Below are 14,131 nucleotides of genomic sequence, written 5' to 3'. Positions count from 1 at the left end.
ATAGGGACGGCCAACAGGTTTGGATCCTTAGGTAGAAGGGAGGCTGCAGTCAGAGCTGCTGCCTGATTTGCTGCATCTCTCAGCCGCCTGCCAGCTGGGGCAGCGCAGGGGGAGGGCGCTGACCCCAGGAGGACTCACTCTCCAACACACATTTTTAATACGTCAGTTAAATAAATATTTCAGTCATTTAATAGCAACTAATACCCAACCACCCTCCACTGACACCCGCCCTTGAAAGATCTGACCTAAAGTTCAGGCTCTTTCCTCTCTGCCCCCACCTGGGGGTGCAATGGAGCCCCTGGCGGCCTAGCAGTCTTACCCTGCAGCTGCTGGGGTCTCAGGAGCGCCTCTGCGGGACTAGAAAAAGCCCCCCACCCCCAAGAAACCCCCGCTGGAATCCCAGTCTAGGCCACTCACTTGGCCTTCCTGAGAGTTAAGAAGTCAGACGCCACAGCCAAGTGGAATACAAAAATAGAGCCTCTCTTTTGTTTAAAAAAACAACAAAAAACCCAACAGCAAACAATTATCAACAACTAGGGCCCAGGGCTCCCCCAGCTCCTCCCCAGCCTTCAGTAGCGCAGACCTCATCCTGCACCAGAGGAAACCTCCGGCGCTGGGAGCGGCGGGGAGGGGCCGGGCAGGGCCTATCGGGGCTCGGGGGCCCAAGTCCTCTGGCTGCCGCGCAGACTGCGCGTGAAGGGCGGGTAGTTGAGGAACTCGAAGCGCAGGCTCTGCTCTGTGGTGTGATGGCCGCGGGGCAGTCGCTTCATGAAGTGGACCTCGCGCTGGTGCTGCCGAGTCTTGGAGCCCTTACGGGGCCGACCCTTGCGCGTGAAGGCCATGTACCAGCCCTCGTACTTGGCGTTCTGCAGGGCCGTGTAGTTGTTCTCCAGCACGATCTCCGTGAACACACAATCCTTGCCTTTGCCGTTGCTCTGCAGGTAGGGGGGGCCAGACACGGTGTCACCGGGCTCTGTTCAGAACCCGCCCCCATCAGAGGCAGAGGGGAGGCGGCCCCAGACAGCAGGTGGGCACCCCAGCAGATGGCAGGGTGGGCAGCCCCACCCCCTGCCCGGGCACCCGCTCTCTAATCCCTGACAACTCACAGCCCACCCGGCAACTTCCTGTCCTCCTGGGTAGCAGTGACACATGGCTGTCTACCGAGGGGCTGGGCCCCAACACAGAGAGGCAGAGAGGGGGCCCAGCCCCTGCCTACCCTGGCCTCCTGCCCACCAGTCTGGCCCAAGCTGCTAGCACCCGTTTTCCCACCTGCCCCCCTCAGCCCCTCAGGATGCCGGCCTGCAGCCCCAGGGCTGCCACCCTATGGGGGAAGGAAGGCCGGTGAGGAGATGCTGAGCCCCAAGCCCCAGAAGCCCAGGAAGCGGGGAGCTCGAGGCTGTAGAGGAGCCGTGACTAATGGGGCCATTTCAGAGCTCCGCCGAGGGGCTGGGCCTGCGGCTTACTGAACATTCCAAATGCTGGTACCATGTAATTGGACATAATAGCAAAGCAATTTGGCGATTTGTTAAAAAGATATATGGAATTTACCAACCACCCCCCCCCCCGCCCCTTCCCTAGCCTGCCTTCTTCCTCCTTTGCTTTTATAGCTTTTCATCTCTCAGCTTCCTCCTCCCTCACCTCCCCCACCATCCAATCATTAGGTAAGCCCAAGGTGGCCCTCTGTCTCTGCCCACCTTGTTGGGATCCTGGAGGAGCTCAGCCAGCCCAGCCTGCTCCCCAGACCCCAGCCGCCCCCTCCCTTCCTTCTAAGACCTCACCTTGGCAATCAGCTTCCCCTTCTTATTCATGCAGATGTAGAGGCCTGTCTCAGCTCCTCGGACTCGAACCCGGCTCCCAAAGGTGTCCGTCTCCACAATGAGCTTTGCTGTCAGGGAATGTGGGGGGAGAGTGGTTATGAGCAGCTCCCTGACCCCCAGTGCTCCATGTCCCCATCCCAGCTGGCCCTTCCCAGAAGCAACTGCTCCAAGAGCCAGGTACCCAAGGCGTGGGCTCCAGCCACTAACATGCTGTGCAACCCTGGGAAAGTCAAGTCTCCTTTCTGGGCTTCAGACCGTCCCCTTACCTGGGTTTACAGAAGGGGGGTGAATGAGATCATGGCATATGAACTGGTTTCTGCAGAGGGGTCTTGGAGCCATCAAACTGAAAATACCCTCTTTTAAAACCAGACTAATAACTTTTATGCCGAGGCTTCAAGTAAATTTTAATTTGACTAGAATTCTGCTTCTAATCAAAGATCTCTGAGGATTCTTCCAACTCAGAATATTATATGCACATGCCTCACAGATCATTACAAATGTCTGGGGTGCAGTGGTGACCTCCACTCCTGGGGTCAAACATAAAAGCACTCTCTCTTGTTTCTGGTGTCTCGGATTCTAACCCACAGCCTTGGCCACACCACCCTACCCCTGCTCTGCTGAGAAGCTGATAGGGATGAGACAGCTCTCCCTACACCCACAGCCCATGGCCAGCTGCTTTCCCAGAACCAGCTGAGAGGATGCTATCTCTTCCCCACGCTTCCCAGTCACCCCAGTCCCCAGCCCCAGTGTTCAGAAATCAACAACTCAATAATCTTTTCTCTCACCCTCCAGCAGCACTGGGCTTCTCACCCCAGTGACCAAACACTTTCTGTAGGTGAGGAGGAGAGAAAACCAGGTGTGCTTGCCTCTCACTGAGAGCCAGGAGACAGGGAGCTGAATTCTGTGCCTTCTTCCCACTCCCCTCTCCCCTTAGACAGCCCGCTTGCCGCAGAAGCCCTGGTCCCTGTCCACTCTCTGCACAACTCCTCCCTTTGAGGCTGTCACCAAGAAGGGAGTGGGGACCGACTTAGCTGTTTGGGATGGGACAGAAGGGGCTGGGTCTCCTGCCCTCCCTACTGCAGCCTTTTCCCTCCTTGAGAAAGAAGTTTGGGTACTCCCAGGTCTGCCTCCCAGCCTGTACTGACAAGGTGGCACCTTCTCTGTCCCTGAAACTAATGGGAGGTGATGGGCACAGGTCAGCAAGGCAGCCCTCACGGCCCAGCCTGTGACTACCTGCCCCCCTTCACAGAAGCACAGAGCTGGGACCCAGTAGCCAAGTCCCCAGTCTGGCTCCAAGTCAGCCAGGGAAATGCAGCTGTCACCTCCCCTCCCACCCACCTCCTCTTGGACCCAGCCAGTCTGCTCATCCCTCTCCTGGTCTGCCTTCCAGGGCAAGGAGCAACTATTTTTAAGGGCCAGGAAGGACACCGACTGGAGAAGATGGGAGGGGATTCCATTCTGAAATTCTGGCCAAACAGGGCAGATAGGGATGGAGCCCTCTGTCCCTTCCTGGGGCCCATAAGGAAGCAACTGGGACTTCTCTGCTGTTCTCCTCCAGATTCTTCCTGTCCTGGCTATACACCCTAAGCCTTTGCTCTTGGGCCCTCCAGCTCCTGCTCACCAGGCAGGGACCAGGGAAACTGGGAAGCCTCCTATAATTGTAAGGAGAGAAGTGGGCATCAGACCTCTGATGTCTGAAGAGGAATTCCCCCATGAGCAGCTTAGCCTCTTCTTCCCTCCCCAAAACCCAAGGATGCTGGACCATTTGTTCCAATAGGAGTAAACCCAGGAGGAGCCAGGCATTCATTCCCTTTCCTTGGAAGCTAAGAAGGGCAGCAAGTAGCCAGTTTAGAGGGACAAAGGGACGGTAGGCTGGCCCTGCCAGCCCAGCGGGGGAGCTCGGCCACCAGGCAGGCCACCCCCAGCCCCACCCCACTGCAGAAAGCCCCCACTCTCCTTCCTGGATGGATCTGGGGAGCTGGGGCCGAACTTTACGGCAGCTTTCCCGACTGGGCTTTTGGAAAGCTTAACATTTTCAAACCTATTCTTCCACCCCAGTGACAGATTTATCCCAGGAAAATTATGTCTCCTTCTCCAGCTTTGAAGGGAAGTCAGCTACGTCGATGCAGAAAAAATGCAGCGAGACATACTCGATCCCCCAAACTGGCTCGAGAAGAGGAGAAAGTATTCAGGAAATGTTAAAAAAGGTGAAAGTAAGAAGAGTTTTAATCGCTCTGCCAGACGCGGGGGTCTCTCCAGAGATTCATAGAGAACAATCTTGAACCTCTTTTTTAACATTTACAGACTTGCAACTCCTTTCAAACTCCACATCTGAAAAAAAGCCTCGTTCTTTTTCTGTTTTATATCATTCTTCATTTTTCTTCTTAGCTCTTAAAACGCCTCACCTTTTTATTACATTTTAATAGAGTCTTCCCCTCTCCTTTCATGCTTGTTTAACTTGGTCGTTATTTAAAGGTTTTTAAACTCACAATAATCGCTCTCTAAAAACAACACCAGCAGCCCAGAGGGCTTGCTTTTCTCTTGGTACATCCAGGACTCTGGAAATTGGCCTTGTTTCAAGGAAGGAATATTGAATGCTTTAGAAATCAATCAGTCCTCAGCCTCTCTACCTCGCAGTAGCTCCCTGTACTCACCACCCCACCGGCAGCCAGGAGCCCCACTCTGACTGACCGCCTGGGTTCCTGGACAAGTGCAGAGGGGAGGGCCTTTTTCCTAGCCTAGTCCCCATGTGTAACTGACCCTTCTGATCAAAGTATTTAAAGGTTCACAGCAACACCCCCCCAAGCTGGGAGAGCTGAAGGGATTTCTCTCCCTTCTCTTTCCCACTCTCCTTTTGTGGGCCCTGGCGACATATCCTCTTTCAAGAGCTTCCCTTAAACCTGGGCCCCCTCCCCCTGAACCCTCTGCCTCCACCTGCAGTGGGGAGGGGTATGAAAGGGGGAGGTGGAAAGGGAGATTCCTGGATTCATTCATCTGCTGGGCAGGGAAGGGGCACCTGTGGGCCGAGTACTCCCCGAGGTCCCTTCCCCAACCCTCTCTTCTCCAGCTGACCCCCAAGATGCTTTTTCGCCTTAACTCCTTCCCTTCTGAGCTGGGGAGTGTGCAGGCCTCTGGCCAGCGCAGATGTGACTGGTAGGTCCAGTCATAGCAGGGCAGCCTGGGGAAGAGGGGCCCGTTCCACAGGCTACCTTTACCCCACTGCAGCGCAGCTCGCCTTACCAAAGGGGTCCCCGTCTTCTGCCATGGCGTTGATGCGCTTGTTGGCCAGGACCTGCACGTGCTTCCCGCTGGTGCGGCTGTAGAGTTGGTAGGTCCGGATGAGACGGCGGCTGAGCTGATCCGTCACCAGGCTCTGCTCCCTCACATGCTGTGTAAAATTAGGTGAGGACTGAACAGTTACCTTTAGGAAATTGAAAAATACACAACACGCCATTATAATGCTACTCTGCCCAGGGGCCCAAGTGGCCCCCATCACCCGGCACCTCCCTCCACTGCCCCAGGCAGCCGGCTGGGGTCCCCCCAACATACCAGCTCAGGCCACCCGCCCCCCACCCCCACCCAGGAAAGTCGGACAGACCAGTCCTAGCATGGATGAGCCCGGGATGGAGAAGGATCTGGACCCACCTGTTGGGAAACACCCTGGGACTCCCGGCCAGCTCGGAACAGGGAAGCGAGCTCCCTGCCCAGCGCAGGCCCCCCTCCCGGGCCTTCCTAGAAGAGCAGGGCGCTTTTAAGTCGGGAGGCAGCGCTGCCCGACCCCTGACATTTATAAAGACAAATTCACGGAGCAAATGTTGAGACCGCAGAGGACCTAGGCACCTGATCCTTCGGCCAGTCCCGCCGCAAGCCTCCCCAGAGAGCCGCGGAGAGGGTCCCTGAGACAGTCACCGTACCTCTGACAACGAACGCCCCCAGGCCCCGAATGCCTCCATCCTCGGCGGCCGGGTGTGGCTGCCCGCAGAGTTCCCCATCCACCCCCACCTGGCTGGGAGGCGTGGGAGACAGAGCTGGACTCCGAGACCTCGGGTTCTAGCCTCGCCACTCGCTGGCTGTGTGACCTTAGGCAGGCGCTACCTCTCTGTTCCTTAGTTCCCTCCTCGGGGTAGTTAGGGGTTGCATTTCTAAGGTGCCTTCCAGCCCGCCGCGCGGCCGCAGGGTCGGTCCTCTTGCCCCTGCCCGACCTTGCCCCCCGGCGTCCCCCGCCGGCTCCGGCCCCCGCCTCCGCGCAGCGCGCCTTACCTGGGCTTGGAGGCAGAGAACCAGCAAGTGCAATAGCCTGTGGGAGACAAAAGCGGGCGGGGAGAGAGGGGCGCAGGGTGAGCGGCGGGCGGGCGGGAGCGCGGCCGGGGGCGCGGGGCGGCGGTACTCACAGGCAGCTCAGCGCCGATCGGGGGCTGCCCATGGCGCGCGGCCGGGGAGCACGCACAGCCCCGGCGGGATCACGCCGGTGCGCGGGAGGCCGCGGACAGACGAGCCGAGGGCGGCGGCGGCGGCGGAGGAAGGCTCGAGGGCGGGAGCCCGGGCGATCCCGACGCGGCTCCTTAGGTCCCAGGGAATGTCGAGCTCGCCGCGCCGCGCCGAGTGCCTCTGCGCCGCAGCCGGAGCCGGTGGCCGCTGGCTGCTGAGGAGCCGGAGCGGGAGGGAGGGTAACGGGCCGGCAGGGGGGGGTGGGTAAGTGGGAAGGGAGGGGGAGGGGAGGGGAGGGTGGCGGCGGGGGGCGCCGCACCGGGCGTGAAGGGGGAGCGCGGGGCGGGCGGCCGGAGCCCGCAGCCCCCGGCTGGGAGCGGGGGCCGGGACCCAGCCCGGGGCGGGGGCGGGGCGGGCCGGGGCGGGGCGGCCGGCGGGTATGGGATTGGGGGTCTGGGCGAGGGGAGGGGTCTGGGGACCGTCGGGGGGGGCGGCCGGTGTGGGCGCCTCCCCCCAACCCCGGCCTGTCCCCTGGCGCGCTCTTGGGGTCCAGGCGGGCGGGGATGGGGGGCACCTCGGGCTTCCCACCCCGTGGAGTCCCGAGACCCTCGGCTGGAGCTTCCTGGACCGCCGGTGAGCCCGAGTGGGAAGGTGCCCGGTCTCCACCGTGGGACCCTGTCCACTTACGCCTCAGGCTATACGGCGGTTCTCTGAGCCGCCTACTGTGTGCTTCGCTTGGGCCCGCCGCCTGCAAGTGGCTGCTAACACTGGAGTGAACTGCTGTGCGCTCCTCTCTGTCAGTGCATGCTTGCGTCGGGGACCCGACACCCACTCCCATCTTTCGGCTGAGTACCCTGCCTTGCCGGTCTCCCCTGTCTCGCTCAGTCTCCAAGAAGGCCCTGAGATGGAGAAACATCTTCTCCTCCCCTTCCTGCCCCCATTATCACCATCACCCCTGCCCCGTACCCCCCCCCCCGCCCCCATACACACTAGCCTGAAGCTTGAGAGGAACCACAGCCAACTATGGGAGAGCCCAGAGGTCCCTGGTAAGACGCAGAGTCACTGCCACCACCCTCAACCCCCCCACCAAAGAAGCAGGCAGAGGGCGCAAAAATAACTGCTCTCAGCTGCTTTTCCTGGGGAAGGGACTTAGATCCAGGTTGCCCAGCTTTTTCTCTCAGTCCCAATATTTGTGCATTGAACAGGTATTTACACACCTACTGTGTACTAGACATGAACTGCTGGCTTTGTGTCAACTGTGGGGGAGGGGGAGTATCAAGAAGGTAAGGAGTCGTCTAAGCCTTTCCCAGCCGCTCGTTTCTTCCCTCCAGGGGCTTTGAGAAACCCTGAGCCATGGTGCTTCTTTGAGAGCAGCCTGGGTGGGCAGAGGTGCCCTGGGACAGATACTTCTGAGGAGCAGGTGGAGTCACTGATGCTTTGCCCAGCTGCTGGCCTCACCCAAGACCTCCCCTGCCCTACTGCCCCGGCCACGTCCTTGGGGATTGGGCTGGAGGGGTTGGGGTGGTCCCAGGAAGCCGTTAGGCCAGAGGCAGTAGGCAGCACAGCAAAGTTCTGCCTACCTCCCCTTTCTCTGTGGCCTACCTTTCCTACTCCCAGCCATAACACTAACACTGAGTGAGGTCTAGATGGGAAAACAGAGTCAGAAGACTTGTCCCAAGATCTCATCCCTCCCCAGAGAAGTAGACTTCCTGAGCCCACCTGTTACCCACCTCCAGGAGTCTGTTCCCTCAACTGGCTCTTGCCCACACAGACCGCCTGGCAAGGACCATGTCTTACTAGCTCAGAAGCTGCAGCTCATGGCAGAGAGCTGGGCAGGGGTTGTTCTGCAACTAGTATTCGATGAATGAATAATGGAGAAACTGGCTGAGCATTTAGACCTCAGTGCATGTGGGTCCTCTACGGGGAGGCTTGCTTTCACCACCCTCCCAACAGATAATAATCATAAGCACCACCATTTACTGAGCACTTGTATTTGCTAAGGGCTGGGTTTGCACCATCTTCTCTCAACCCCACTGGGAGGTGGGCCCACTGGGGGAAGACAGGTGCCGTGGGCTCCGGTGCCCACAGCCCAGACCAGCACATTTCCTTCATTTGAGCTCCTCTGTCTTAGAGGTTGCCAGCCACTTGTTGGGTGTCTAACTCCCCAGCTGCACTGCTTCAAGCAGGCAAGATGTTCACTATCTTAACCTCATGCCCTGCACATAGTAGGCCCTTGAAAATGTTTATTTGTATGCATTAAACAATGAGTGGAGAGATGGGGAGCAGAGCATGAGAAGGGCCTTCTCCTCACCAGGGACCCAGCCCTCTGAAAATAGTCTGATGAGAACAGCAGGGAGCAGGACCCAGACAGAGGTCAGGGCATCCAGCCCATCCTTAGTGTGCATAGTCCTGGAGTCACAACCTGAGTCACTCTGGGCACCTGTCCTTCCCCAGACTGGGGTGGAGACAGTCCAACCTGTCTCCACCAACCCTGGTTTGGAGCCCCAGAATGTTTTGAAGGAGCTGGGCTGAACCTCAATGATCTTAATCTACCCTCCTCCCTCTCCCCCAGAGGTGAGCAATCCAGGGCCTAAAAGTGTGGAGGTCAGAGTTTGAGTCCTACACCTTAACCTCCATCAAGGGGCCTGTACAAACCAGAATTCTTTTATATTTGGAGAATCTCCCCCAACTGGACCTTCGTCGATTTTGGGGGATTCTTCTCATCTCCCCAAAAGTCCCTGTCTCTAGAAGGAGGGGGGCAGCAATAAGGACACCTCCGCATCAGGCACCGGGTACTGCCAGGGCACACCCCCGTGAGTGACAGATGCAAATATTCCATCGGGGCCCCAGCAGGCCGCTCTCTCCTCCCTTGCTCTCTTACTCACCTCCCGGCCAGCTCGCTCCTTCCTTTATCTTATCAAAGCCCCGTAATTACAATTGCTATTTTGTTTCCTCGAATCTGCAATCAGAGCTCCCTGGCCCTGATGAGGGAGCGCCTGTCAACCTGATCGCTGAGTGACAGCCGGCCACCTTTCCCGGCTGCCTCCACACTCCGCAAACACAAATACACACACACACACACACACAAAAACACACACACACAGTGTCCATCGCCTCCGGCAAGCACAAACACACACCTCTCGCCAACACAAATAGCCCCTCTAAACACACACCTTCAGCCTCTTTCCAAGTGCATCGGTCGCCCCCGCAGCACAACCCCAGGCCCCTCAAATCCACACCAACCGGCCGGGGCCGCCTGGATCGCCGCTTGCTCAAACGCGCGCCTCCTGCGCCCGGCGTTCAAAGCGCCGCAGACCCTCCGCCGACCGTTCAAATGTAAATCGCGGAGGCTGTGTTAAGCACTTTAGGCCCGGGTCTGGGAGTCGTCCCACTTCACCCCCCAAATACAGTCCTGCCCCTCCTCCAAGAGTCTGCAGACCCTGGCGTAAGCCTTCATCCCTCAGCTCTCAGGGGCCAAAGTGAATTGGCAACTCTCCTACTGTGCGCTGAGAGGGCAGAAAGGGGGATCGAGGAGAGGCGGGGGCGGGGAAGGAGAAAAAACAATTCCCAGCTCTGTCCGCCGGGCGCCCCGTCGGGCCGGGAAACTCCTGGACGAAGCAGATGTGGATTGGGCCCCCACCGCGGGCAGGAGAGCGCTCGGCGCCGGCCGGGGCCGCGGGAAAGACCCACCAAGAAACCAGCAAAGGCGTACAATGAGAGATCAGCCGCGTCGCGGGGGGTAAATATTTGGGCGGGGCCACGCACAGGGGGTAGATATGTCTGCTGGGGAGGCTTCCCACGAGGGATGACTCTTCGCTGCACTCAGCCAGGCTACTGCGCCTTCAACCATGCACGTGCCAAGGACTTTGGAGGCTATAGACGAGAGGAAGAAGGGAAGGGTTCTAACAGGAGCCCTTCCAATGCGTGAATGAACGAACGAATGAAGTCGGCCTTAGTCGCCCAGACCACTGGCGGGGCACGTAGGACCCTGCACCGCGGCGTACCCCTAAGAGCCCCTAGAGAGGCGGCGCGGGAAGCCGCACGGCCACAGGCGGTTTCAACCTCGTCCACCAGAGGGCGCCAGCTCCACCGTCCCCTCTACCTCCTGACCCCGTGCCGCGGGTAGGTGAATGGTTCCATTCTGGCTGCCCCCTCCACCCCGGTTCCTGGTGGAAGCACTTCAAGAAAGTCCTGGAGAAGAGAAAGGGGCCTGCGACCCTGATCACCGCAACAGAGAGAGGGATCATCTTCCTTTATCCTCAACTTGAGGAAAAAGCCAGGTTAAAAATCAGACCTGTTTGGTCCTCACCACAGGGAGAAGGGAAACTCCCCCAGGGATGTGTTGAGGAGGGAGTGCTTTTCAGTGTTGTGGGAAACACTCTCCAAAGTTTACCACACCTGCCCCAATACCAGCCTCTTCGGGTTATCTAGGGACCCCTCCCACTTGTTCACTCCTTCGCCCAGAGGCCAGTGTGGGAGAGAGTGGAGGGAGTGGGCCGGGTCCCACCAGGCACTGTTCTCTGTCCCTCCTCAGCATGTCTGGCCCCAAGCTGTCTCATGAGGTAACCCTTTGTTTGTTTGTTTGTTTATGGGGCACGGAGACCACCCCTCCCACCCCCTAACCGACACAGCTGCTGAACTGCTGACCTCAGACTTGGTCATATACACACTCATGCTCACACCAGGTACATCCCTTTCTCTTCCTGGCACAGCAGCAGCCAAGCCCTAGAACCACCTTATTTCAGGCACCAGAGACCGCCCCCCCCACACACACACAGACCAGGCAGAGGGCTGGGGGGCAGGAACCCCTTAGCCCAGGAGGCTGAATCCCAGGGGCTCCTCTCTACCCCCATATGCCAGGCCACCCAGATTCTGGTTTCCCTGTCACCCAATCTGGCCAGCCCCCTCCATCTGGCCCCTGGAATCAGGTTTCTAAGGGCCCAGGCTGGCTCAGAGATGGCCTGCATGCCTGCAAGGAGGAGCAAAGACTGGCCTCTACCCTACCCCTCACAGGCCCTCTCAGGGCTTGAGCCCCCTCATGGGGCTAGGGATGCACATTCCTCGTGCTGCTTAAGCCCCCTTATCTGTCCCCCTGCCCATCAGCCTGAGTGCTGACAGAGGCCCAGACCCCTTGTTTTGATGCTGATAACCTCCTGGGATGGCCCTCCCCCACCTTTAAGGACTGGGAACGAGCTTGGTGTTGGGAGGTCCTCTTCTAGGAAGGCATTTGGGGCCCAGGCCTGGGCTAGTCCCAGGGCCCTGGGAAGAGCAGGATCCCACATTTCCTCACCCTCCCCCAGGCCCAGGGCCACCCTTTGTGCTGCCACAGTGCCACCTGGTGGTCCCTAGGGGAATGCCACCCCAGCAGGGAAAGAAGCCACACAAATGAGCTGCAGAAAAAACTCCACACCACTTTATTTCAACCTTTATCCAAAAATGTAAAAAAATGTTAAAAATGTGTAGTCCTGAGCTTCAGATGCTGACCTCCAACCTCACAGGCAAGTGGGGAGAGAGGGTCAGGATGGAAGTTCAGAGTTCCTCCCACTCCTGAAGAAAAGGGAAGCTCTGGATGTGGTACAGGATTAGAACACCAGGGCACTATGGAGAATGGGACCCCCTCTCTCCTAGCACCAGACCAAACCCCACCCACCCCACCCCACCCCACCACTACCCATCCTCTTCAATGGAAAAGACACAAAATTCTTGAAACTTGTACAGGAACCTGGTGCATGGTGCATGTGGCAGGCAGCTAGCTGACCTGAAGAGAGCAAACAAGGGGTCAGCATCTAGGTCCAAATCTGCTCCTCCTGTCCCCTCCCAGGCCCTGGTGGGCATGCCTCCCACCCAACTCACCAGGGAGGGTTAGAACCTGCCCCCCTGCTTCTTGGCAGGCAGGATGGGGCACAACTCAGCTTCCTCCTCCTCACTGCCCTCTTCTTCGCTCTCTTCCTCAGAAACATCATTGCTTATAGTAACTGGTAGACACACAAGCAGTAAAGGGAGGAAGAGAAGTTAAAGCCATACCCCCTTCATACTACAGGTCATTTATTCATGCCCTGTGGCTCTAAGCTTGTAGGGACCCTGACCTCCCAGAACTTATGGTCTAGGTGGGAAAAACCTCAGATACTAAACTAGATAACAAAGAGCCAAAGGAGTCCACACCACTGGAGCTAAAAAAGCCGAGACAGGTTCCATGAAGAACGGCTTGAGTAGGACAGTAAGTGGAGGGCACAGCATACAGAGTCTGTATAGGAACCGCACTGGGAGATAAGGCTGGGGTGGGGTAGGAGTCCTGATGGACAGTCTACTGGAGGCAAAGGAGAAGACTCTCACCAATCTGGTGCCGCCCAGTGATCCGCACAGGGCCAGAACCTGACTTCAGGCGGAAGGTTACAGGTGGTTGGAGCTGGAAGTCATCCAAACTGAGCTGGGAAGAAGACAAGGATGAAGGTCTGGCCCACCCCATCTTGTGAGAAATCCTGAAGTCCTCAATTCCTATCTCCCAATCCCCCAAGGGAACTCACCATGGGTTGGCAGGACAACTTGAGGTTGGCCACAGGGACTGCGATCTCCTGGTGGTCATGATTCCGGGCCACGACTTCTACCACATTACACTCATCTTTGGCCCCCTCAGTGAGGCAGAGCTGGGAAGGGTACACAGGGCCTCAGAGTCTCCCCAGTGAGGGTGGAGACCACAAACGGAGGCATCTACCCTACGACTTGCCCAGCCTCAGGGGTCCCTGGATCACCTGGCCAGGGGACCCCCATGTGGGGGTTAAGCAGAGGAGGTGACTCCCAGTAAAGCGGGGGAGGGGAAGAGACACGCGGGTAGAGGCCCGCTCAGGTCAACCTATTCCCCGCCACTCCCCTTACCCGCCCCTTACCATGGTCAAAGCCAGCACGTGCTCCGCATCATCCTCTTCCTCTACCTTGAAGGTGAAAGAGCGGGTATGGCCTGAGAGCTCACAGCCTGGAAGAGAGAACAGGGTGAGTGTGCGGGGGCGTTTCTCCGAATCCCGTTCACGTGCAGCCATGGGCTGACCGGCCATTCACACGCCCGCTCCTCAGGAAAACCTGGAGCGCTCGGCCCGGACCCCGCCCAGCACGACTAGGGCAGGGGCCTGGCTACCCCCTTCCGCTCCAACTGCCGCGTGTGAGGCCCCCTCCGCCCCCACCCACGTCCTGCACCCATCTGCTTTCCTGTTCTTCAGCCCTGCCTCTGCCCCCGCACCACCCTCAGCTCCTCCTTTCCTCAATACCGAAGAAAAAACTGTCCATAGTGACCGGGGCAGGGACTCGCAGACCGCCGAACCCCCCGGCCCGGGCTCGGCTCTCCTGACTCAGAAAGGCTAAGGCGGCGGCAGCGCCGGCGGCCATGCTGCAAGGGCCGTCTGCGGCTCCGCCCCCGACACGTACAAAGCCGGGGACTCGTTGGGGTTCCGGCCCCGCCTATTAAAGGAGACGCTCGCGAGGCGCCCCCGGTCAGGGGCTCCATCAGCCCAGTCTTGTTCAGGAGCCTCAGACCTGTTGCGTCTGTGAGACCGCAAAGAGAGCAAGTAACATCACAAAAGCATCAACTTGGGACTAACGTTAACGTCCTTGCTCACTTCAAGACTTTCTGAGGGCGGTTCCTGCCTCCATTTTCTCTAGTTCTGCACTCTGTCTAGTGTCCCCTCTCCCAATCCAGGGTAAGCTTTCGTCAAAGAAGTATCTGAGAATGGAAACCTTTCCAATTCCCCCAGCAAAGGCGAGATACAGTGCAGCGTTTTTCCTATAAAAGCGAATACGCTCAGATTTGCCTTCCCTTCAAGGGAACCGAGGAGCCTGAAGGAAGACTTTCAGCTCCGGGTACTTTGTATCCCCACCACTCCATCCTCTCCTGGATG

At 58.4% G+C, this 14,131-nt stretch overlaps 2 protein-coding genes across 5 annotated transcripts; both read right to left on the bottom strand.

Annotated features, from left to right (window-relative positions):
* Window positions 1–484: 484 nt before the first annotated feature.
* FGF8 (fibroblast growth factor 8) lies at window positions 485–6,240 on the bottom strand (the record flags this gene model as incomplete). 4 transcript variants are annotated; one of them, XM_079900040.1, is made up of 6 exons in its annotated part: window positions 485–935; window positions 1,779–1,885; window positions 5,058–5,238; window positions 5,463–5,549; window positions 6,078–6,114; window positions 6,209–6,240. In XM_079900040.1, the coding sequence occupies 6 exons, from the start codon at window positions 6,238–6,240 to the stop codon at window positions 645–647; spliced, it is 735 nt and encodes a 244-aa protein (XP_079756166.1). In that variant the 3' UTR covers window positions 485–644. The 4 variants fall into 4 exon arrangements, with proteins under 4 accessions (XP_079756166.1, XP_079756167.1, XP_079756168.1 ...); XM_079900041.1 differs by having other exon boundaries at window positions 5,058–5,205; XM_079900042.1 differs by lacking the exon at window positions 5,463–5,549.
* Window positions 6,241–11,907: 5,667 nt separating this feature from the next.
* Window positions 11,908–13,634, bottom strand: NPM3 (nucleophosmin/nucleoplasmin 3). The gene is made up of 6 exons (XM_079900768.1): window positions 13,505–13,634; window positions 13,130–13,215; window positions 12,770–12,889; window positions 12,579–12,672; window positions 12,099–12,220; window positions 11,908–12,003 (listed from the first exon to the last, which is right to left on the bottom strand). Exons 1-5 carry the CDS (start codon window positions 13,620–13,622, stop codon window positions 12,108–12,110), a joined length of 531 nt encoding a protein of 176 aa, XP_079756894.1. The 5' UTR covers window positions 13,623–13,634; the 3' UTR covers window positions 11,908–12,003; window positions 12,099–12,107.
* Window positions 13,635–14,131: the final 497 nt, after the last annotated feature.

Source organism: Stenella coeruleoalba (assembly GCF_951394435.1).
Source record: "Stenella coeruleoalba genome assembly, chromosome: 16".
In the NCBI taxonomy this organism is placed as follows: domain Eukaryota; kingdom Metazoa; phylum Chordata; class Mammalia; order Artiodactyla; family Delphinidae; genus Stenella; species Stenella coeruleoalba.
Note: the sequence above shows the minus strand (reverse complement) of the source record. Positions and strands in the feature narration are given on the sequence as shown.